General features: G+C 36.1%; 1 protein-coding gene across 3 annotated transcripts in view; it reads right to left on the bottom strand.

The window, feature by feature from the left end:
- The window catches only part of ATRNL1 (attractin like 1), an 806,361-nt gene that overhangs the window by 668,969 nt on the left and 111,282 nt on the right, over positions 1 to 26,110 (bottom strand). For all 3 annotated transcript variants that reach the window (XM_059398662.1, XM_059398665.1, XM_059398663.1), the window contains exon 10: positions 19,457 to 19,611. In XM_059398662.1, coding sequence (XP_059254645.1) covers positions 19,457 to 19,611 — 155 coding nt within the window. The remainder of the gene's footprint in view (positions 1 to 19,456; positions 19,612 to 26,110) is intronic.

Raw genomic sequence — 26,110 nt, 5'->3', positions numbered from 1 at the left:
TTAAAAATAAAACTACCATATATGATCCAGCAATCCCACATCTGGGTATATACACAAAGGAAATGAAAACAGGATATCAAAGAGATCTCTGCACTCTCACGTTCACTGCAGCATTATTCACAGAAGCCAAGATACAGAAACAAAGTGTTCATCAATGGCTGAATGGATAAAGAAGATGTGACATACCTACATATATATGTGTATGCATTATATATATATATATATATATATATATATATATATACATGTGTGTATACATATACATACACAATGGAATATTATTCAGCCCTAAGAAAGAAATCCTGCCATTTAAGAAAACAACGATGGACATTGGAGGTATCACACTAAGCAAAGTAAGTCTGAGAAAAAAAGATAAATAATACACAGTATTTGTCTTTATTCATGGAATTTCTAAAGGGGAAAAAAAGTCAAGCTCATAGAAACAGTCAAAAAATGTTTGCCAGGGACTAAGTAATAAGGACAATAAGGAGAGGTTCATAAAAAGGATACAAACTTTCTGTTATAAAATGAACCAGGTATGAGGATTTAATATACAACATGGTTGCTATAGTTGATAACAGAGTAGTTTATCATTGAAATTTGATCAAAGAGTAGAACTTACTCTACAAAGAACATCAAATTAAAAAAAGGGAAAAAGGGGCACCTGGGTGGCTCAGTGGGTTAAAGCCTCTGCCTTCAGCTCAGGTCACGATCCCAGAGTCCTGGGATTTAGCCCCATAGTGGGTTCTCTGCTCCTCGGCAAGACTCCTTCCCCCTCTCTCTCTCTCTCTGCCTGCCTCTCTGCCTACTTGTGATCGCGGTCTGTCAAATAAATAAATAAATAGTCTTTAAAAAGGAAAAAAATGTGAACTTATGGATGCATTAACTATACTGAGGGATTCCTATCACAATGTATACATATAATCATTACAATGTACATGTTTTTATATCTTATAATTTTATTTGCCAGTTATAACTCAATAAAGCTAAAAAAGAAAAAGAAGATGCATAGAGACATAAAAAATACAGCCTTTGCTTAGTAAGGTCAAAAGGTTGGAATTGCCATAACAAAGAGCAAAGAGAGGATAAAAAGTCTAGAAATATGGGCATTCTAAAGTGGATATACTAATGTAACACCAGAAAATCTACCAGGTCTTATATCTATGGAAAGGGCCAGATGGTATGCCATTTACTAAAGTCATGAAGAATGTGATGGAGAAAATGGTACTGGAATCAATAAGAATGTGCTAGCTCTTCTCCACAGACCAAAGCTGATGGTAGGAGAAACCACAAAAAAAACTGAGCTCAATGATGGAGACAAGAGGATAATCCATCCCAACTGGTGACATTAAACCATTAGAATCCAATCCAAGAAGAGGGCAAGATTTATAATAAGAAGCAAGGTTGGAGCATCAGTCAAGGAGAATAATACGTTAAAAATTATACAGATGTTTAATAGACCACAGCATCCCTAGAAGCAAAATAGGCAGCCAGCAAGGGTACTACTATCTAACTTAAGTCATCAGAAGAAATCAAGGATGGATGATCAGGAGGCTGATGGCAGATGCTGCAATAAAAAGTCACAATTTATTACTCAGTTCCTGAAATTGAGTCATTTATGAAGTCCAGATTTGATATATTTAAAATTCTGATGCCTACAGGGAATGACCCTGCAATACCACAGTAAGTGTACATGGTAATAATTCCCCTATTTCTTTATCAAAGTCACCCGTGATCATTTAATTGCATAACTAGGGGGAAAAGCAGCACAAACGTTTCAAGTACAGTTGGACACAGGTCTGAGTTAGCACTGACACCCTGGATATAAAGTGTCATCAAGGCCTCTCTTTACAGGAGGGATATATGGCAATGAGGTAATTAATGATGTCCTAGCCAAGGTCCTGTTCAAAATGAGTCACTAGGTCTGCAGACCTATGAAGTGGTCATGTTCTGGATGTTTCTGGCAAATGGCACAACACTGACATTGGGTCCTTGGCTTTCACAGTGGCAAAGATCAAGTGGAAACTTCTGAAACAACCACCCCCTGGATAATGTATTACATTTTAAACAAATGTTGCATTCCAGGGGGTGTGGATGGCAAGAATTAGTAGTGCCCTGAAGAATTAAAGAATGCAGGAATGATGGACCCCATCTAATCTCCTTTTAAATCACCGATCTGGGCCCTGCAAACCAAACAAAGCCTGGAGGATATGAGCCTACTACCAGGTAGTAGCCCAAATAGTAGTCACTATGCAAAACGCATATTTTTCTTAAAACAGATTAGCGTGACCATTTTTTGCAAATGTGTTCTTTGCTGATCCTTTTAAAAAAGAGGATCAAAACCAGTTTGCTTTCATATGGAATAGGAAATAATATACATTCACAATTTTCCCTCAGGTTCATACTAACTCTCCCTCCTTTTGTCATAACATATAACAAATTTGGTCCAACTGGACATCTTGCAGAACATTACATTGTTCCATTACATTAATGACATCATTCTAACTGTGCCAGATGAATAAGAAAGGCTTATGCAATGGAGGCCTTGTTAAGATATACAGGCTTCAAAGGGTGAAAGATAAAACCTACAAAGATTCAGATTTCATATTAGTAAAATATGTAGGGAACCAGTGGTGAAGAACATTTTCAGACAGCTCATCTGAATTGAAAGACCAATTATTGGGGCACCTAGGTGGCTCAGTGGGTTAAGCCTCTGCCTTCAGCCCAGGTCATGATCTCAGTGTCCTGGAATCGAGCCCCACATCGGGCTCTCTGCTCAGCAGGGAGCCTGCCTCCCCTTCTCTCTCTGCCTGCCTCTCTGCCTACTTATGCTCTCTCTCCTGTGTCAAATAAATAAATAAATAAAATCTTAAAAAAAAAAAAAAGACCAATTATTATACCTTGCAATGCCCATGAAAAGCAGAAAGCAAACCATCCAGTAGGTCTCTTTGGGTTCTGAAGGTAGCTTATTTCACACCTGGAAATACTGCTCTAGCCCACATACTGAACAACATGAAAGGCTGTCAGCTTTGAGTTCATGCCAGGGTAGGGAATAGCTCTGCTATAGGTTCAGGCTACACTTTGTAAGCAGACTTGCAGTTAGGGCTGCAAGACCCAGAAGAATTATAGCTATTGGTGGAGGCACTGTTGGGAAAAGTAGCACATGAAATATACAGAAAGTAGAATCCCAGTAGAATCCCAACGCAGACCCCATACACATGTCAAAGGCCATATCATCTGCAGTGGAAAACTTTATTCTCTATGCCTGCCATGTTATTGGACCCTGCCAGAGATAGAGACCCTGTGTTATCAACTAACACAGGTGTTCAGAGTTTTATATTATGAGCTGACTCTGTTATCAAGAATCGTAAGAACATAAAATGAAAGTGGCACCCAAGATGAAGTATAAGCCAGATCACATAATGCACAAGCACTCTGCACGAACAGATAGTTCAGGCCCCATGTTAAGTAACACTGTTGCACCTGCACCTGTCATTTTACAGCTATGGTCATATGAAGAATTCTCTATGCCATGATACCAATCAGAGAAAAGTACAAATATTTCAGCTTGATATGTGGGGACAAGTCAAAAATGGACATCACCTAGAGAACCTCACTCAGGAGTGACCTCAAGGAACAATGGAAAAGGAAAAAGCCTCTCAGTGTGGCAGGTCTTTGGGCAGTGTGTCATCCACAATGTACGCAAAAAGAATTGGCCCAATTCTCTTTGGGCCAGTAATTAGTGGTCTAGCTCACTGATCAGTAGCATAGAGAAAGAAATACTGGAAGATCATAAACAAAGAGGGCCTGGCGTAGAGGCAAATGGATGGATATATTTGAACAAGTACAAAATATAAAGATCTTTGTGACACAATTTAAAGGCATCAGAGAGCATCGAACATGGAAGCGACAATAAACAACAAGCAAACAAATAACTAAAACAGCTAGCATCAGTTAGGCTCCACTATAGGATACCTCAGTGCTGGCACAATAAGAACATGAACAAACTAGCCATTATAGAGAGATGGAAGTCATCTAGGAATACAATAACATGGGCTCCTCTGAACAAAGCTGATCGAGCTACTGTTACTGGCAACTGGTCAGCCTGCGAGCAAGATATCAACTCTGGTCCCTTGATGAAACCATTCCCCAAGGCCACCAAATAAACACTTAGTGGCAAGCTGACTACAAATGGGCCCCTTCCACTCTAATCTGATCAACAATTCATTAGGACAAGAATAGATATATACTGGGGCACCTGGGTGGCTCAGTGGGTTAAAGTCTCTGTCTTCGGCTCAGGTCATGATCTCAGGGTCCTGGGATCGAGCCCCGCATTGGGCTCTCTGCTCAGCAGGGAGCCTGCTTCCCCTCTCCCCTCTCTCTGTCTGCCTCTCTGCCTGCTTGTGATCTCTCTGTGTGTCAAATAAGTAAATAAAATTTAAAAAAAAATTGGGGGGTGCCTGGGTGGCTCAGTGGGTTAAAGTCTCTGCCTTCCACAGGTCATGATCCCAGGGTCCTGGGATCAAGCCCCGCATCCAGCTCTCTGCTCAGTGGAGAGCCTGCTTCCTCCTCCTCTCTCTCTCTCTCTCTCTCTGCCTGCCTGTCTGCCTACTTGTGACCTCTGTCAAATAAATAAATAAAATCTTTTTAAAAATAAAAATAAAAAAATAAATTTTAAAAAATTTTCATTAAAAAAAAAAAAAAACTAGATACATACTCGGAGTATCAGTTTGATTTTCTCAACCACAAAGTCTTAACCAGTATGACTGCCTTAGAAATTATGAAGTAATAGATCAAGCAGCAGGGGTTCCTATGTAATCAAAAGACACACTACAGCAAAGGAAGTATAGGAATGAGCCCATAACCATAGGATCCACTGGATCCAATAATACACAGTCTGATAGACCTTTGGATAGGCACAAATGAAACACCACCATGCAGGATACACCTTGGAATTTAGCAACTTTACATGGTAATCTGTTCCCAGTAGGAAGAATATAAAAGTCCAGGACCCAAGGAGTAAGAGCCACTCTTAGTGGCCTCACTTTCAGTGATACAGTTGAGTAATTTGTGCTTCTTATCCCAGAAATCTGGGCTCTGCAGGATTAGAGATCTTATTCCCCAAAGGGGAAATACTCTGGCAGAGGCCAAAGCAATACCCCTCTGAACTATAAGCCATAGTGTCCCTTAGGCACTTCAGGCTCCTTCTGTCAAGGTACCAGCAAGCAGGCAAAAAAGGAGTCACCATCTTGGCAGGGATAATTGGCCCAGATCATAAAAGGAAGGTAGGACCACCACTGTTACAAAATAAGGGGAGGGGAATATGTTTGGTACACAGATGATCCCTTGGGTGTCCCTTGGTATCCTCTTGCCAAGAGTTATGGTAAATGGGCAACTTCAATACCTAGAGCAGGAGGTACATAATGACCAGGGCTCAAATACCTAAGGGTAAGGGTCTACGTCATACCACCAGGTAAGTCACAAAGATTGTGGGTTCCAACTGAAAGTAAGGAATATTTACAAAAAATAATAAAAGGGGGACATGCTGAATATCAGCTATAGCCCTGAAACCAACTACAGAAGCCGAAGCAATAAACCAGGTTTCCGCCAGGAAGAAAGGGTCACTGGAATCCTAGAGGAGCTCTTGAGAAATGTGCTTGAAGTAGACCGAGTAGCTCAAAGAACAAATTGTGATGAACATGGACATGATCTGCCTAAATAAACCTTCAGAAAGAACCTCTTGTCCCTGCTGCTAGGACTGGTGTCAAGCAACATCATTCAGCTACCAGCCCCCATAGAAACGGCTTTAGCTGCGCACACACAGAGCTTCCTCACCCAAGTTCCTACACTCCTAGGAGTGACTCTCATACAATGACTGATCAAGGCCTGGCTATTCCATCCTAACAAAGGACAACTCTGATGAACATTTCAACTCCAGAGTTCCCCTGGGATTGACTGCAGCTGTTAAATTCTACTTGAATTTTTCCTCTGCCCAATCCTGCTTCTTCCATGTCCTTTTCACAGCTGTTTATCCAATGACTCAATAACACTAAACCAAATAAGCCCCAAACACTAAAATCTGTCTTAGAATTTGCTTTCCAGAGAACCCAGACTATGGCAGGATTGTTTGTTGCCAGAGTATGACCTAACCTGTACTGACTAATACAATACAATAAATACAATACAATACAATAAATACAGAGTGAGGTTCCTCTACAGTTTCTTAGAATTGCTCGCAAATTGTTTTCATTCATGAAACTATTTAGAAAATGGGATGCCTGGATGGCTCATTTGGTTAAGCATCTGCCTTTGGCTCAGGTCATGACCCCAGGGCCTGGTGATCAAGCCCCATGTTGGGCTCCCCACTCGGCAGGGAGTCTGCTTCTCCTTCTCCCTCTGCCCTTCCCCACGCCTGTGCGCTTTCTCTCTCAAATAAATCAATAAAATTTAAAAAAAAAAAACCCTCAGTTTAGGAAGAACAGAATTTAAGTTGCAAGCTTATGAAAAGCTTGTTGAGGTAAGCAACTTTTGCGGATATAGACACTTTTTGATCCTTGCTGATATTTGCCCAACATGCCAGGATTTTTCAACAGAATAAGAAAAGAAAAGGATAAGAGCCGTTGTTACAAATAGGCTTTCTACTTATACCTTCTTGTTTCTTTAATAGCTACAAAACAGAAGGTTGAGCTAGATAAATTCTGTTGCTGAATTTTCACATTCTTGACCAGGATTCATTATAAAACACAGATTAGTTTTCCTATAACATGTAGAAGTTATCAAATGCCTTAAAGCTCAATATTAAACTAATATACTTTGTTTACATATAGTCTATTCCCATTATTACATTGAAAAGTCTGTTTATTATTAATCTAACTATAATCTATAATTGTATTTCTTGCCAAGAAGACAATATATTTCCAAAGCACTCAGGTCATTATCACCTAACAAACATTTCAAGGTTACACAAATGAGAGCAAAACCCCACAGCCTACTAACACCATGAACACTGACAAAAACACCATTCCAGGACAACAGAAAAACAACACAGGATTAATGACCAAACTAAAATATACTCTCTGAAATACAGATTTTAAAAAACACTTATACTGCAAGGTACTAAATATTAATTTACAAATTTTATTCAATACACATAACATCAAGAAATTAGAGGTGCCTGGGTGGCTCAATGGGTTAAAGCCTCTGCCTTCGGCTCAGGTGATGATCTCAGGATCCTGGGATCGAGCCCCGCATCGGGGTCTCTGCTCAGCGGGGAGCCTGCTTCCTCCTCTCTCTGCCTGTCTCTCTGCCTACTTGTGATCTCTGTCTGTCAAATAAATAAATAAAATCTTAAAAAAAAAAAATCAAGAAATTAGAGGTAGCATTCTCTCAAACCCAAATTATCTCTTTATGAAGGGCCACACAATTACATTAAGAACTTTTGCTGAAATTAGAGACTGGTTTATTTCATCAATGATGCAAAAAATAGTGCAGGTGGAAAATGCATAGTCAATGGTTACTAATTTTTAGTATTTTTACTATTTTTCTAAAAATATTCATATTTTTCATGAAAATATGTATCTATACTACTTTAAGGACATATTTTAAAGATCCTTTTAATAACCCACTTGAAATGCCAGTTCAAAAGTCAGTCAGTATTCATATTACTAATATTACTAAAAACAATACACATATTATATATATAAAACTCAAAACTAGATGGATATAAAGAAAAACTTCTATTATTGATTTGTACATTTTGTAATAGAAAACCAAACTTATGGATGTTGCCAAAATGTTTTTCCACTTGTCCCTTAAGTGACAGTGCTTCAGTGGGTTTTTTGTCCACTAGGCCAAGTCTCCTAATCTGTAAACGGCGCACACTCTTCCTAGGTGATCTCATCACAGCTCTACTCAGGATTCTGTCCCCTATGATTCACTCAATGAATATTTATATTTATTTAGTTCCTTACTCTCTGCCAGGAAAAATGTGTATCACTATTCGACTCTCAATCTTAATTGAAATGATTTTATAGTTTTAACATACAATGATATTTCCTGTTGGCTTCTACACAGTCTTGATGTAAAAATATTTATAGGTTTCTTGATGATGAATCATACATGAGTTCCAAGAATAACTCCTATTTGGTCAGAGTTTATTATACTTTTGAAACACGGTCAAGTTCTATTTGCTAATAATTTATTTTAAAATTTTTATTCTATATTCATGACTGCTTCCCCGTGCCTTCTTCCCCTGGGGTTCTGTTAAGACATTTGAAAACTTTTCTTTCAGTTTTATATTTTATTACAAGAATCTGTATTCAGCAATTTTTGCATTCAAAACAATCTCTCAAAACGCTAGTATATCTGTTAAGAGAAAGAGAGATTTATTCGTTTTTCTTTTTTCATTTTTCTTCTTCCTTGAGTTCCTATCTTGAGATCAGTATTCTCTGATTAATTTGTGGGAGAGGGGAGGTACAATATAATTCAAATATGCCTTAAATATCTGATTAACTCGAAATCTACTAATAAAACTAATTTTCTTGAGTGACTTGCCACATTAGCAAATATTATATGCCCTTTCCCCAATTAAAGATCATTTAAATATTTTCCTGTTAAATCAGAGAAAAAATCATTATCATAGCATAGTGGTAGAATCAAAAGAAATTTGAACTTAGGCTTCGGTTCAAATTCTAAATAGATCATCTTATGACCTATGTGACTTTAGGTTTAACCATGCTAAATCAGTTTCTTCCCCTATAAATAATATAACCATACATACTACATAGGTGTTATTAGAGGTTATGATGCATTATATCATAAAGCACGTGATAAGTGCCAAGCACCACAGGAAACATTTAACAAATTCTAGTTCTCCCATTTCTCAAAATGAAAGGTCACTTTTTCCTTTAATTATTGGCCTCTTTTTAAAAAAGAAGATACTATTTCTTCTATATAATAGTATATTATAGAAAGGACCCCTTGAGCAAAAAATACAATAAAGCTAAAAACAGCAGTTGGCTAAATTCAGTGAAAAAAATGTGTGAATAATTTTAAGAGTTTTTCTGATGACAAAGAGAAACAAACAGGTTATTTCAGGTGACCAGGCAAGGGGTGCTGATTTCACCGAAGAAGAACCCTAAGAACTTAACAAAGGGTATAGAGAAATTTTAATTAACAGAGGAACTAAAAAAATTACCTCCAGAAAATGAAAATAATTATAAAGAGCAAGTAGGTTGGGATTTTTATAATTTTGCTGGTGTGTTCAAAAAATTAAATAATTAGAGGAGTCAAGATGGCAGAGAAGTAGCAGGCTGAGACTAGCTATCTAGCAGGAGATCTAGCAGGAGATCAGCTAGATAGCCTATCTAAAGATTGCAAACACCTGCAAATCCATCGGCAGATCGAAGAGAAGAACAGCAATTCTGGAAACAGAAAAACAACCACTTTCTGAAAGAACTCTACGGAAAGCGAAGCGCTCAGGGACAAAAGCTCCTGAAAGCAAACCTGACCGGATTACACAGCCCAGCCCCTAGTAAGGGCTGTGCAATTCCGCCTGGGGCAAAGACACTTGAGAATCACTACACCAGGCCCCTCCCCCAGAAGATCAACAAGAAATCCAGCCAAGACCAAGTTCACCTACCAAGGAGTGCAGTTTCAATACCAAGGAGAGCAGCAGAAATCCAGAGGAGGAGAAAGCAAAGCATGGAACTCATGGCTTTCTTCCAGTGATTTTTTTAGTCTTACAGTTAATTTAATTTTATTCTTTTTCAATTTTTTCTCATCTTCTGCTAAATATTTTTTTAACTTTGACCCTTTTCTTTTTTAACGTTTTTTAACTAGGTTATCTAATATATATATTTTTTCTTTTTTATATTTTTCTTTATTCGTTTTCTTTTTTTTTAATTCTTTTCGTTTCTTTTTTCTTTTCTTTTTTTTTCTTTTTTTTCTTTCTTTCTTTTTGAACCTCTTTTTATTCCCTTTCTCCCCGCTCGTGATTTGGGATCTCTTCTGATTTGGTTAAAGCATATTTTCTGGGGTTATTGCCACCCTTTTAGTATTTTACTTGCTCCTTCATATACTCTTAGCTGAACAAAATGACAAGGCGGAAAAATTCACAACAAAAAAAAGAAGAAGAGGCAGGACCGAAGGCTACGGACCTAATCAATACAGACATTGGTAATATGTCAGATCTAGAGTTCAGAATGAATATTCTCAAGGTTCTAGCCAGACTCGAAAAAGGCATGGAAGATATTAGAGAAACCCTCTTGGGAGATATAAAAGCCCTTTCTGCAGAAATAAAAGAACTAAAATCTAACCAAGTTGAAATCAAAAAAGCTATTAATGAGGTGCAATCAAAAATGGAGGCTCTCACTGCTAGGATAAATGAGGCAGAAGGAAGAATTAGTGATATAGAAGACCAAATGACAGCGAATAAAGAAGCTGAGCAAAAGAGGGACAAACAGCTGCTGGACCACAAGGGGAGAATTCGAGAGATAAGTGAAACCATAAAACAAAACAACATTAGAATATTGGGATTCCAGAAGAAGAAAGAGAGAGGGGAGCAGAAGGTATACTGGAGAGAATTATTCGGGAGAATTTCCCCAATATGGCAAAGGGAATGAGCATCAAAATTCAGGGGGTTCAGAGAACGCCCCTCAAAATCAATAAGAATAGGCCCACACCCCATCACCTAATAGTAAAATTTACAAGTCTTAGTGACAAAGAAAAAATCCTGAAAGCAGCCCGGGAAAAGAAGTCTGTAACATACAATGGTAAAAATATTAGATTGGCAGCTGACTTACCCACAAAGACCTGGCAGACCAGAAAGAGCTGGCATGATATTTTCAGAGCACTAAACGAGAAAAACATGCAGCCAAGAATACTATATCCAGCTAGGCTATCATTGAAAATAGAAGGAGAGATTAAAAGCTTCCAGGACAAACAAAAACTGAAAGAATTTGCAAACACCAAACCAGCTCTACAGGAAATATTGAAAGGGGTCCTCTAAGCAAAGAGAGAGACTACAAGTGGTAGATCAGTAAGGAACAGAGACAATATACAGTAACAATCACCATACAGGCAATACAATGGCACTAAATTCATATCTCTCAATAGTTACCCTGAATGTTAATGGGCTAAATGCCCCAATCAAAAGACACAGGGTATCAGAATGGATAAAAAAACAAGACCCATCTATAGGTTGCCTCCAAGAAACTCATTTTAAGCCTGAAGACACCTCCAGATTTAAAGTGAGGGGGTGGAAAAGAATTTACCATGCTAATGGACATCAGAAGAAAGCAGGAGTGGCGATCCTTATATCAGATCAATTAGATTTTAAACCAAAGACTATAATAAAAGATGAGGAAGGACACTATATCATACTCAAAGGGACTGTCCAATAAGAAGATCTAACAATTCTAAATATCTATGCCCCCAAGGTGGGAGCAGCCAACTATATAAACCAATTAATAACAAAAATCAAAGAAACACATCAACAATAATACAATAATAGTAGGGGACTTTAACACTCCCCATACTGAAATGCACAGATCATCCAAGCAAAAGATCAACAAGGAAATAAAGGCCTTAAACGACACACTGGATCAGATGGACATCACAGATATATTCAGAACATTTCACCCCAAAGCAAGAGAATACACATTCTTCTCTAATGCACATGGAACATTCTCCAGAATAGATCACATCCTCGGTCCTAAATCAGGACTTAACCAGTATCAAGAGATTGGGATTAATCCCTGCATATTTCAGACCACAATGCTCTGAAGCTAGAACTCAGAGCAAACAACTTCCTCCAAACAAGAGGAAGTTTTGAAAGAACCCAAATACATGGAGACTAAACAGCATCCTTCTAAAGAATGAATGGGTCAACCGGGAAATTAAAGAATTGAAAAAAAAAAAACATGGAAACAGATGACAATGAAAATACAACGGATCAAAATCTGTGGGACACAACAAAGGCAGTCCTGAGAGGAAAATATATAGCGGTACAAGCCTTTCTCAAGAAACAAGAAAGGTCTCAGGTACACAAACTAACCCTACACCTAAAGGAGCTGGAGAAAGAACAAGAAAGAAACCCTAAGCCCAGCAGGAAAAGAGAAATCATAAAGATCAGAACAGAAATCAATGAAATAGAAACCAAAAAAACAATAGAAAAAATCAACGAAAGTAGGAGCTGGTTCTTTGAAAGAATTAATAAAATTGATAAACCCCTGGCCCGACTTATCAAAAAGAAAAGAGAAAGGACCCAAATAAATAAAATCATGAATGAAAGAGGAGAGATCACAACTAACACCAAAGAAATACAAACTATTATAAGAACATACTATGAGCAACTCTACGCCAACAAATTTGACAATCTGGAAGAAATGGATGCATTCCTAGAAACATATAAACTACCACAACTGAACCAGGAAGAAATAGAAAGCCTGAACAGACCCATAACCAGTAAGAAGATTGAAACAGTCATTAAAAATCTCCAAACAAACAAAAGCCCAGGGCCAGACGGCTTCCCGGGGAAATTCTACCAAACATTTAAAAAAGAACTAATTCCTATTCTCCTGAAACTGTTCCAAAAAATAGAAATGGAAGGAAAACTTCCAAACTCATTTTATGAGGCCAGCATCACCTTGATCCCAAAACCAGGATCCCATCAAAAAAGAGAGCTATAGACCAATATCCTTGATGAAAACAGATGCGAAAATTCTCACCAAAATACTAGCCAATAGGATTCAACAGTACATTAAAAGGATTATTCACCACGACCAAGTGGGATTTATTCCAGGGCTGCAAGGTTGGTTCAACATCTGCAAATCAGTCAATGTGATACAACACATCAATAAAAGAAAGAACAAGAACCATAGTATACTCTCAATAGATGCTGAAAAAGCATTTGACAAAGTACAGCATCCCTTCCTGATCAAAACTCTTCAAAGTGTAGGGATAGAGGCACATACCTCAATATCATCAAAGCCATCTATGAAAAACCCACTGCAAATATTCTCAATGGAGAAAAAATTAAAGCTTTTCCGCTAAGGTCAGGAACACGGCAGGGGTGTCCATTATCACCACTGCTATTCAACATAGTACTAGAGGTCCTAGCCTCAGCAATCAGACAACAAAAGGCAATTAAAGGCATCCAAATCAGCAAAGAAGAAGTCAAACTATCACTCTTCGCAGATGATATGATACCATATGTGGAAAACCCAAAAGACTCCACTCCAAAACTGCTAGAACTTGTACAGGAATTCAGTAAAGTGTCAGGATATAAAATCAATGCACAGAAATCAGTTGCATTTCTCTACACCAACAACAAGACAGACAAAAGAGTAATTAAGGAGTTTATCCCATTTACAATTACACCCCAAAACATAAGATACCTAGGAATAAACCTAACCAAAGAGGCTAAGAATCTATACTCAGAAAACTATAAAGTACTCAAGAAAGAAATTGAGGAAGACACAAAGAAATGGAAAAATGTTCCATGCTCCTGGATTGGAAGAATAAATATTGTGAAAATGTCTATGCTACCTAAAGCAATCTACACATTTAATGCAATTCCTATCAAAGTACCATCCATCTTTTTCAAAGAAATGGAACAAATAATTCTAAAACTTAATGGAACCAGAAAAGACCTCGAAAGCCCAAAGGGATATTAAAAAAGAAAGCCAACGTTGGTGGCATCACAATTCCGGACTTCAAGCTCTATTACAAAGCTATCATCATCAAGACACCATGGTACTGGCACAAAAACAGACACATAGATCAATGGAACAGAATAGAGAGCCCAGAAACAGACCCTCAAATCTATGGTCAACTAATCTTCGACAAAGCAGGAAAGAATGTCCAATGGAAAAAAGACAGCCTCTTCAACAAATGGTGCTGGGAAAATTGGACAGCCACATGCAGAAAAATGAAATTGGACCATTTCCTTACACCACACACAAAAATAGACTCAAAATGGATCAAGGACCTCAATGTGAGAAAGGAATCCATCAAAATCCTTGAGGAGAACACCTCTTTGACCTCAGCCGCAGCAACATCTTCCTAGGAACATCGCCAAAGGCAAGGGAAGCAAGGGCAAAAATGAACTATTGGGATTTCATCAAGATCAAAGTTTTTGCACAGCAAAGGAAACAGTTAAAAAAATCAAAAGACAACTGACAGAATGGGAGAAGATATTTGCAAACGACATATCAGATAAAGGACTAGTGTCCAGAATCTATAAAGAACTTAGCAAACTCAACACCCAAAGAACAAATAATCCAATCAAGAAATGGGCAGAGGACATGAACAGACATTTCTGCAAAGAAGACATCCAGATGGCCAACAGACACGTGAAAAAGTGCTCCATATCACTTGGCATCAGGGAAATACAAATCAAAACCACAATGAGATATCACCTCACACCAGTCAGAATGGCTAAAATCAACAAGTCAGGAAATGACAGATGCTGGCGAGGATGCGGAGAAAGGGGAACCCTCCTACATTGTTGGTGGGAATGCAAGCTGGTGCAACCACTCTGGAAAACAGCATGGAGGTTCCTCAAAATGTTGAAAATAGAACTGCCCTATGACCCAGCAATTGCACTACTGGGTATTTACCCCAAAGATACAAACATGGTGATCCAAAGGGGCACGTGCACCCGAATGTTTATAGCAGCAATGTCCACAATAGCCAAACTATGGAAAGAACCTAGATGTCCATCAACAGATGAATGGATCAAGAACATGTGGTATATATACACAATGGAATACTATGCAGCCATCAAAAGAAATGAAATCTTGCCATTTGCGACAACATGGATGGAACTAGAGCGTATCATGCTTAGCGAAATAAGTCAAGCAGAGAAAGACAACTATCATATGATCTCCCTGATATGAGGAAGTGGTGATGCAACATGGGGGCTTAAGTGGGTAGGAGAAGAATCAATGAATCAAGATGGGATTGGGAGGGAGACAAACCATAAGTGACTCTTAATCTCACAAAACAAACTGAGGGTTGCTGGGGGGAGGGGGGTTGGGAGAAGGGGGGTGGGGTTATGGACATTGGGGAGGGTATGTGCTTTGGTGAGTGCTGTGAAGTGTGTAAACCTGGCGATTCACAGACCTGTACCCCTGGGGATAAAAATATATGTTTATAAAAAATAAAAAAATTTTTAAAAAATTAAATAATTAGATGTTTTATTTAAATGATTTTTAATGAAATTATATATCTTGTAAAATTATATACCTTGAACATACACACACACACACACACATACATTCTATAGGAGTGTACAAAAATATGCGTGCTAAGCTCATAAACCAGTCAAGTGATTTTTAATGGTATGGTGAACTACAACTTCACTGTGTTTTAACAGTGTGGTTAACTGTACATATTACTACACATTGCCAATTAAAATAACACTGCTTCTGAAAATATGAAATTACTTTTAAGTTCTCTTTACTGAATTTGTTTTCAAATAATCACCTACCAAGAAATTAATGTCATAAGTAAAACTGTCATGTTCAAGAAATTTAGTTTAAAAACTCTTATTATTAGAGCACCTGGCTTGCTCACTTCGTAGAGCACACAACTCTTGATCTCAGGGTTCTGAGTTCAAACTCCAGATTGAATGTAGAGCTCACTTAAAAAAAAAATAAAATTGGGGTGCCTTGCTGGCTCAGTTAAGTTTCTAACTCTTGACTGTGGCTCAGATCATGATCTCAGAGTACTGGGTTGAGCCTCATGTCGGGCTCTGCACTTGGAGATGGGGGATCTGTTCAAGATTCTATTCCCTCTGATCTTCCTCCTGAGTGCTCTCTTCTTAACCCACTGAGCCACCCAGGCGCCCAGAAATAAAAAAAATTTTAGAACTCTTGTTATTTTGATCTGATTTGATCTTATTATTTTGATCTGATTTTCCATTTCAGTTTCAATATATCTACTTTCTGCAAGATGTATTTCTAATATAAATCTTACTTTAGTCTAATTCAGTAAATCACACTTTGGTGTTTCTACTATCTTTCTAAAGAAAAAGATTTATGATCCCTGTATCTCTGAGTTGTCCTTCATCTTGTTCAGAATTCTATACATCCTCTTAACCACTGGGCAAATTTTCTTACTAGAAAAGAATGACTACCATTTGTATTTAAAGGGTCATAATTCTATGTTAGGCCTACCAAACATTCTTGTAATAGCTCTTCATTTTATGATTCTGAAATAATGTCTCAAAATTCAGTTCATTATTAATGTCTGTTTCAATTCAGGACAATCTCTCATTTGTAAATGCTGAAATCCTCAAACTACTTAGAGATACTTTAGAGATGTGAAAAAAAACTAACAACCTGATACCTTTTTTCCTTCTAACCCTAGAAAACTAACTTATGACAATGCATACTTCACACAGCCAAATAATTTCAGAGTATAAATGTCTAATAACAGGAGATGAACATGAGGCATGTTTTTCCATTACATCTTTAGCCGAAGGTTATCTTTACCACAAAGATCATTTTCATCTTGAATAAAGTGTCATGGGGGCTTTCTGAAAGCAGTAATACTACCACTAACAATAACAAAAAAATAACAAAGTTATCTGATCTCAAGCTAGATTTATAAACAAGATCGTTAAGTAATATATCATTCTATATTAGAGTTGATTCAGTCTCATTCACCAGCCCTGGGTCTATTACCAATTGCACTAGAGTTGCTTTTTTAAAATACAGATGCCCAGTGCCTAATCTAAGAGAATCAGTTTATACAGATCTAAGTTCTTCCCTATAATCTTCAAGGGGGATGCCAAGGTACAGCCATGTTAAAAAATCACTGCCATGTGCCTTCCACATCTATCATCTATAGTGTAACAATGAGAACTGTGAAGTCAAGGTTATGTCCTCAAAGATTAACAATATTCACCATGTAAAATTTACTATGGCAATTAAGGTTGAAATAGTACTTTTTAGAGCAACGTATTGGCACAAATATTCCTATTTATTTAAACATCATAAAACACAATACAATCAGCTAACTCCTCAGGTGCACTCCAGTTAAATATGCCATAAAAGTCCAAGGATAATGTACTAAAGAGAAAAATTAGCAAGATGACCTTTTTTTCAAAACAGATCTATTTTCCAGTTGGTTCATTATGCAATGGTTGTATTTTATTTCCATAAAATATACTCCATAAGGAAAACAACTATTTTAGAAAACATTTTATGAAATATAAAAAATATTTTTCCCAGGAAAACATTCCAACATTTGATGCCACAAATTCAAGAGAATAAAAACAGATTTGGGGGGACAGCTTTATTGGGAACTGCACAAAAATAATTAAATTAGATAAAACAGAACACTTTTATCCTATGTTGAATTATATGGTTGTTTTAGGTTTTGTTAATATTGTTAATATTTTGTTGTTAATTGTTAATGTTATATTTAAGTGTAAAAACTGCTTAAAATGTTATTCTCTCTCCCATCTGAACAATTTGCTTGAAAAACGAAACTGGTATTTGTTTCTATCTTTCCACAGCATTAAAAAACATTATTAAATATAAGTGTCTGATAATCTGTTACAAAATTAGAACATAAAATGGATCCAACCAAACAGCAGCACAAGATACTCAAGTAGAAAGACTATGTAAGTTTTAGGAGTTACAAAAGCTGGATGTACCACTTACCACCTGCATGGTTTTGGGCTTACTATTCCAGAAATGAGTTTATTAACACCTTGTTACAAAATTATTAGAGAGGTTAAGATATTGTATATAAAGTCCTTAGCATACTATCTAATCCTTAAAAACACTTAACAAATAGTAATTAGAAAAATGATAATCGGATCTCTTTCAAACTAATCAAATACCTCTATTATTTTTCACATGGATAAGCTTTTCTGATACATAAACCCTAAGATATAATAATCTTGAACAATATGGAAGGAATAAAATTAATTTCCCAATATGTTAGCTACAAAATACCTCAACATTAACTCCTTCATTAAAGTATACAAAGTAGGTGGTAACTCCTTGAAGAATCTTCTGAAAAAGTCCAAAATCTCACTTCATAGGTTTTTAACAATAATAACAAATTCTATACTTTTCTCAGTTTTTATTCATAAAAGAAAAAATGAAATGAAACAAAATCCCTTCATCTACCTCCAGAGAAATAAGCTTACTGTCTCATCACAACCAAAAAAATATGTTGGCAGCCTCAGCCTGGCAATGACAGATCATAAAAAGGAGCCTAGATTCAGAACATCATCTAATCCATTTTTCAGGATCTCAGCACTAATTTATAAACCAAGACAATCCAATTTTGATAATGAATTATCACTTCAAATTATTAGTCCAAAAAGGTAAAGATTTAATTATTTAGTATCTAAAAATCCTAAAGGCAGTGGATTCTTTATAATGATTAATCACAGACAGATACTCACAGCTTAGAATCAAAAAGTATGCTTAATTTTATCACTAGGAATTTCCTTCCAAATGTATAACAATATAAAAACCAAAGTCCTTACTAATAGGCATAATTTTTTTATATGCCACCACTTGAAATAATTTTTCAAAGTAGACTATGTGCGTTTATGATGTTTAAGAGCAAAACTATATCTCTTAAATCCATTAAGTGTGTTATTCTTTCGTTTATTTTTTATTTTTATTTATCAGGAAGTTTCATAATAGCTTAAAATTGGCATATTACTTTACACCATCAATTAAGTTCGGAACTACTGTTAAATATATTTTAAATATCAAGTAATCTTCATCTATAAAATGACACAAAGAGAAGAAGTATTTTCACTATACTGGTCCACGGGGTAGCTAAATTTAGTATTTCAAAAAATATACTCATTTAATGTTTAGAAAATTAAAGGACTATAGATAGCATAAACAAAATTAAGAAAATATATAAATACACTGTACTTCTGGCTCTCTGAAAAATATTCTTATTTGGTTACTTCCATTCCCAGGTATGTTCTGGGTTTCCATTTTGTCCCCAAATCTTATTTCCTTAGCTCTACTGTCTCTATACTCCTCTCTTTACTTCTATCATCTTCCTACACAAAGGAACTATAACTCCGTGTTTAATTTAAATGCATCTTTGCTCATACACACTAACCCTAAAATATTTGCATTCCTACTACTTGTAATTTATATAATTTGACAGAGCCCCATATCTGTCTGTTATCAAAACTAATAAGGCAACATAATAGACTGATAAAGGGCTCACACAGGGATACAATATACAAAAGCCCTCAAAAAGGATGCTTAAACCTATAGTGTCTGTTCTCCTGGCCCTATACTACTATTGTGCTGAAATTAGAGAGAATTCCATTCATAATCTGTCACTGAATTTATCTCTAAAATGACATATACACATGCTGTCAATTAATGTATTTGAGAATCTCTATATGACAAATTTCTGGTATTTCCTACTTTGTACAATCCTAACAGATACATACCTATGTCATATGCCAGGAAATCGGCAGAAAAACATTTTGCACCGTTACTCAAGGAAGTGTCATTATGGGTATTTCCTCCAAAAATAAGCATAGCTCCATTGATAAGAACAGCTGAATGAAGGTATCTGGCAAACCCACTTTCTTTCAAAATAGTCCTACAGGATAAAATTTGAAAATGTATTACAAAGGATAAAAAGACCTCCCTGATTTTATATATATTATATAAAGGGTCTAACTTGCATATAGAATTTTCCTTCAAATTATGAAAATAACATGCTTTATTTTTTAACAATTCATACATGTCCTCTAAATTTCAATATTTTTAAAATATTTTGAGATTCACAGTTTCTTCAAATGTTCTGAGGAAACACAATATTAAACATAATTGTTCATGATTTTATAATTTGTATTTTGAACTTTTATTTCATTTATAAAAGTAGCAAACAAGTGTCCTTAAAACTAGAGGACCAAAGTACCATAAGTTTTAAATACAAAAGTAAATAGAAAGTTTAATATAATAAATTTACTCTGAACTGTATTCAGTTAAAACTAATAATTCACATGGATCCCATAATACACCATTTAATTTTTATTTAAATATAACATACATAAAGATGCACATGTCTAAAATTCAATGAAATTTCACAAGATGAACATAACTGTGTAAAGAGTACTGAGATATTTTTTTAAAAGATTAGCACTGTTCTGATTCTTTTGTGGTTCCATACCAAGCTTAGGATTGTTTGTTCTATTTGTATTGTTGCTGTACTTTATAAAATAGAAACATATAGCCTGTATCCATTTGTATACACATTATTTTGCTTAAGATTATTTTTGAGATAGATCCATATTGTGTAAAATCATAATGTATTTTTAAGAAACATCAAATTAATATAAACATTTTTAATTAATTGAAGTATAACTGAAAGTACTATAAATATATGCTCATAATTATATTTCACCTTGATGTACTGAAATCTAATAAACTGCATGACTCAATATGAATCAATATTTCGTAAGTATTCCAAATAAAGCAGTGCTACTAAAAAAGAATCAGAATGTAAACCCAGTACATACAGTATAATGAGTAAGATATGTATAGTATATATCTCAAAAACCTATAGCAATTAATGCTTAAAGAATATGGAGCTGACTTCCATAACAGCAAGATAAGGAGTCCCACAAATTCTATAGGGAGAGAACTATAATTGGTCAAAATTACAAAAAAACGGCATTTAATTTCTCAGAAAAATTTAGTAAGAGCAACAACAAATAATTGTTATTCATCAATAAATAAATAAATATTTACTCAAGAATGCCTACGAAATTTCAGTAAGAACAGCAGGAATCCATAATACTTAACCCACTATCTACTCCCATCCTTCCCCATAACAGCACCCTCTTCCACCACACACACACAACTAGTTCAGCAAGGAGGAAGTTCAACTCCAGGTGGGTAAAGCTGAGAACAGACAGCTCCTTCATTCCTCACCTCCTAGTCCAGGCCACTGATATCTAACCAGGAACAGCAGACAGCCAATACTTCTCATGGCCCCCAGTTCTGGGTAACAAAATCTCTACTCCAGAAATACATGAGAGGTCTGAATGTTCATCCTTGACCTAGTCCCCATTCATATGCTGTAAGCTGTACACTCAGGCGTAGCAGGCTAAGAGGGCCAAGAAATCTTCACCCCATATCAGTCATAGGCAGAAGTTCTATGCAAGCTGAGAAGAGCAAAGGTCACTGTCCCCCATCTACTTCCTGCACAGAACACAGTGGAATCACTCCAGGAGGAACAGACTACTAACCCCACCTACAATTCCAAAGTAGTGGCACAGAGTCTCACCCCATCCCACACCAGGGAGACGCAGGCGAAGAAAAAGAGAGCGCCACAGATGTCCCAAGAGAACTGAGTTTATTTGTAATAAAAGGTGGGAAACTTCAAGCTCTAAGGGCACTCTCAAAAACAATGGAGGTTTCCACTGTAAGCAATTAAGAGACAGTTGGCAACTCCCTGAGAGCAATCAGCTAAAACACAGAATAGAGAGGAGTTCACCAGAGAAAAGCAGGGGAAAAGACAGCTAGTAAGAGCCATAGTAGAGTCAAAATCTCTAAGACTGGTCTCAAAGACCATGCCTGAAAAAGGGCTGAAATTGAATTCAGACTAAGGAGCAATTTACACCCCCAGAGTATTGCTGAGAATAATTCACCCACAGTCAGCAACTAGTGGTGCTTGCAGGTAGTTGTAATGCAATCAGATAGCTTCCCACAGAAGTCAGAGGGAAAAGTCAGAAAGCCCCGCTAACACTCCTGTCATCTGGGGGGGTTTTGTGGATCCTCAGGCTGCTTATTCTAAGGAGCAACATCAGAGGATCTACTGGAGGAAGAAAATGACTTCACTAAAACAGTTCATCAAAGACACTACATAAGTAAAACTACAACACTTCCAGAAAAGGAGGAAAAACCAGGATCCAGAATTGCTACAACATGTTCTCTAAAATGTTCAGTGTTCAGGGGAAACTATGGCATGCAACAAAACAGGAAAGAGTAACCTATACACAGGGAGAAAAGCAGGCAACGGAAATGCCTTTGAGAGAACCCAGATGTCAGATGAAGCAAAAAAAACTTCAAAGCAGCTATTATAAATGTTCAGTCTTAAAGAAAACAGGTTTAAAGAAGTAAAGAAAAATTTTAAATGTCATATCAAATATAAAACAAAAGATACAGAAGTTACCCAAATCTAGAATTCAAAAGTATAAGAACTGAAATTTTTACATTTATGACAGAAACCTAATAGTAAATTTCAACAAGAAGAAAAAAATCGGGGTGCCTGGGTGGCTCAGTGGGTTAAAGCCTCTGCCTTCAGCAGAGGTCATGATCTGAGGGTCCTGGGATCAAGCCCTGCATCAGGCTCTCTGCTCAGCGGGGAGCCTGCTTCCCTCTCTCTCTCTGCCTGCCTCTCTGCTACTTGTGATTTCTGTCAAATAAATAAATAAAATCTTTAAAAAAAAAAAAACACTTTTAAAAAGAAGGAAAAAATCAATGACGTAGAAGACAGAAAAACAGAGATTCTGCTATCTGAAGAATAAGAAAAGAAAATGAACAAAGCCTGTAAGAAATGCAGAACACCATTAACAGCAACAACACACTTTTACTGAAAATTCTAGCACAGAGGGTAAAGTGGTAAAAAATTTTCAAGAATTAATGTGTGACAACTTCCTAAATTTGATGAAAAACATTAATATACACATTCAAGTAGCTCAATGAACTACAGGAGGAAAAAACACAGGAAGAACCACATTCAGACATAAAATAGTAAAAACGTTGTAGACTACAGAGAAAGAGAAAATATTAAAAGCAGCAAGAAAGAGGATTTTTTTGCATACAAGAGAACACCAATAGGACAAACAACTGACTTTACACTAGAAATAATAAAGGTCAAAATGCAGTGAAATGACATATGCAAAGTGCTGAATGAAAAAAAAATCAAAATACAGGGAGGGACATATGATGATGGAATAAGAGTTTTCTGACCTCATCCTCCCATAGAAACAGATTTTATCAACTATGGAGGGATAAAAGTACCTTTATGGGAGCGCAGAAATCCCAGGACCATTGGAGCAAAAATTCCAAGAATAGGAGTGTCAAGGAGGGTAGGAAGAACATTACCACATCACCTCTCCCCAAGACAACACTGCTCACTCCCAAGAGAAACCCCTTCAACCTACAATTACTCCCATGGGAGAATATAGTATGTATCTGGCTTCCACAGCCAAGAGGGATTATGCCCAAGAGGACCACTTCTTTCTTATCCCATCCAGAAAGATAAGAAGATTGGCAGAGTAAGAAAAAGGGTGCTCACAGCAACTGGGGCACAGAACTCAACAAAGACTCAACATTTCTACTAACCACTTCATAAACTCTTACAAGAGGCCTACCCATGAACTTCATAGGATACATCACCTGAAAACTTACTCCAAATAGCACAAATATGCCCCCAACAACCCACAAATCCCTCCTCATGTAGCACACTTGTGCTCCTGCAGATGGTTCATGAGCAAACACAGACAGCTGGGTCAACTCTGTTGCACTGGTAGAAGATGAATACCCCTGCACACTTCAGGCACTGCCCGAGTGAAAAAATGGGAAGCCCTCAGCATTGGACCTAGCTTTGCAGAATGGAGAATAGAATATCCAAAATATTAAAAATACTGACAAAAATCAATAAAAAAGAACAATCCAATTAAACAATTCACAGACAATATGAACAAATACTTTTCCAAAGAAGACATATAGATTGTCATCAGGTAAATGAAAAAGCACTTAACATCCCTAATCATCAGGGAATGAAAAAAAAAAAATGAGATATCACCTCATACCTGTTAGAATAGCTATAATTGAAAAGATAAGAAATAAGTGTTGATGAGGATGTGGAGTAAAAGGAAACTTTGTACACTGTTGGTGAGAAAGTAAATTGGTACAATCAATTTGGAAAACATTATAGACCCTACTCAAAAAATTAAAAATAAAACTACCAAGAGCTATCGTACTATTCAGCAATCCCACTTCTGGGTATATGTCCAAAGGAAATGAAATCAGTATCTTAAAAATATCTCTTCATTCTCATGTTCACTGAAGTATTATTCATAGTAGCCAAGATATGGAAACAACTTAAGTGTCTATCAATGAATGAATGAATAAAGAAAATTAAATATAAATATGTGTAGTATTAGTATTAGTATTGTATAAATATGTGTAGTATTATTCAGCTTTTTAAAAGGAAGAAATCCTGCCATTTACAACAACATAGATGAATCTGGACAATATTATGCTAAGTGAAATAAGCCAGACACAGAAAGACAAATAATTACATGATCTCACTTTACGTGGAATCTAAGAGTCAAACTCAAAAAAGCAGAGAGTAAAATGGTGACTTGCAAGGCCTAAGAATGGGGGAAAAGGAGAGGCATAGGTCAAAGCACACAAAGTTTCAATTATGCAGAATACATAAGCTCTGGAAATCTAATGTACAGCATGGTTACTACAGTTAATAAGACTGCCTTGTATACTTGAAATTTGCTGACAGAGCATCATAAGTATTCTCGCCACACACAGCCAAAAAAAGGGGGGGTGAACTATGTAAGATAATGAATATGTTAATTAGTTTGACTATGGTAATCATTTCCCACTGTGTATGTATATCAAAACATCACATATAAACCTTAAATATATACAATTCTTATCTGTCGATTGAAGTTCAAGAAAGCTGGAAAAAAAATAACCCAGATAAACACATTACCAGATGAATAAAAATTATAAATTTATTGGTAGAATATCTGCTTTATAAGATATTAAAGGAAGTTCTCCAGTCTTAGATCAGTCATTTCAATCCAGAGTTCTAGAAAAGGCAATTATGTAATTATAAAACAAAGTATAAATGCATATTTCTTCTCCTTTCTTTTCCTAATACATTTGATAAATAATTATTACAAAACAACACATGTATTGTTGGATCTGTAACATTAAAAAGTACAATATATTTGACAATAACACACAAAGTGACAGATGAAAGCAAAATTCTGTTGAAGATGCCAAATAGTAATGCATATCAACAGGAACAAATGAAAAAGCAGCACGCAAAAATATCCAAAACAAATTTATATTTCCTCTTCTTTCTCTCTCTCTCTCTGAGAGGCAAAAATTGCATAAAGTCAGCATAGTAACAATGTATTTTTGAGCTTACAACAAACACAGATATTACATATAATTATAATAGTGCAAAAAAAGATGAAAAAGGGAATAGAGATCTATAAGAACAACATTTTTATATTTCACTGGAGTTAAGTTAGGGTAAGTTGGAAGTATATTCTGGTAAGTTAAGATATATATGATAAGCCCTAGAACCAACAGTAAAGAAGTAACTAAAATGACTGTATTTAAAAAAAATAAAAGCATTAAACTGTTACACTGGAAAATATTTACTCAATACAAAAAGAGCAATAAAAAAGAGTAACAAGAAGCATTATCTACAATAACAAATGAGATTTAAAAAATTAAAATGACAGACAAATTCAACTATATAAAAAATAACATTAAAGTTATTAAATATACAAATAAAAGGCAGAGATTATGAGTGAGACAGGATTAAAAAAAAAACTGGTACCAACTATGTGCTCTCTCTAGGAGACATATTTTAGATTGAGGGGTACAAATATATTAAGAAAAGGATTTTTAAAAGATATGCAGACAATAAACATAAGAAAGCTGGAATAATATATAGTATAATGGAGTAATATATAGTATAATAACAACAAACAGAATAGACATTAAAAAAAAAAAAATCCAGACAAACCATAAGTGACTCTCAATCTCACAAAACAAACTGAGTGTTGCTGGGGGTAGGGGGGTTGGGAAAAGGGGGGTGGGGTTATGGACATTGGGGAGGGTATGTGCTTTGTTGGGTTCTGTGAAGTGTGTAAACCTGGCGATTCACAGACCTGTACCCCTGAGGATAAAAATATTATATGTTTATAAAAAATAAAAAAATTAAAAAAAAATTCCAAGACTTCAATAGTAGTATTTCACAGTGATAAAAGGATCAGTCCATCAAGAAGATACAGCAATTATAAATGTATATGACGTTACAACAGAAC

The sequence above is a fragment of the Mustela nigripes genome, chromosome 4 (genome assembly GCF_022355385.1).
Source record: "Mustela nigripes isolate SB6536 chromosome 4, MUSNIG.SB6536, whole genome shotgun sequence".
Classification (NCBI taxonomy): Eukaryota; Metazoa; Chordata; class Mammalia; order Carnivora; family Mustelidae; genus Mustela; species Mustela nigripes.
This window is presented reverse-complemented; position numbering and strand designations above follow the sequence as displayed.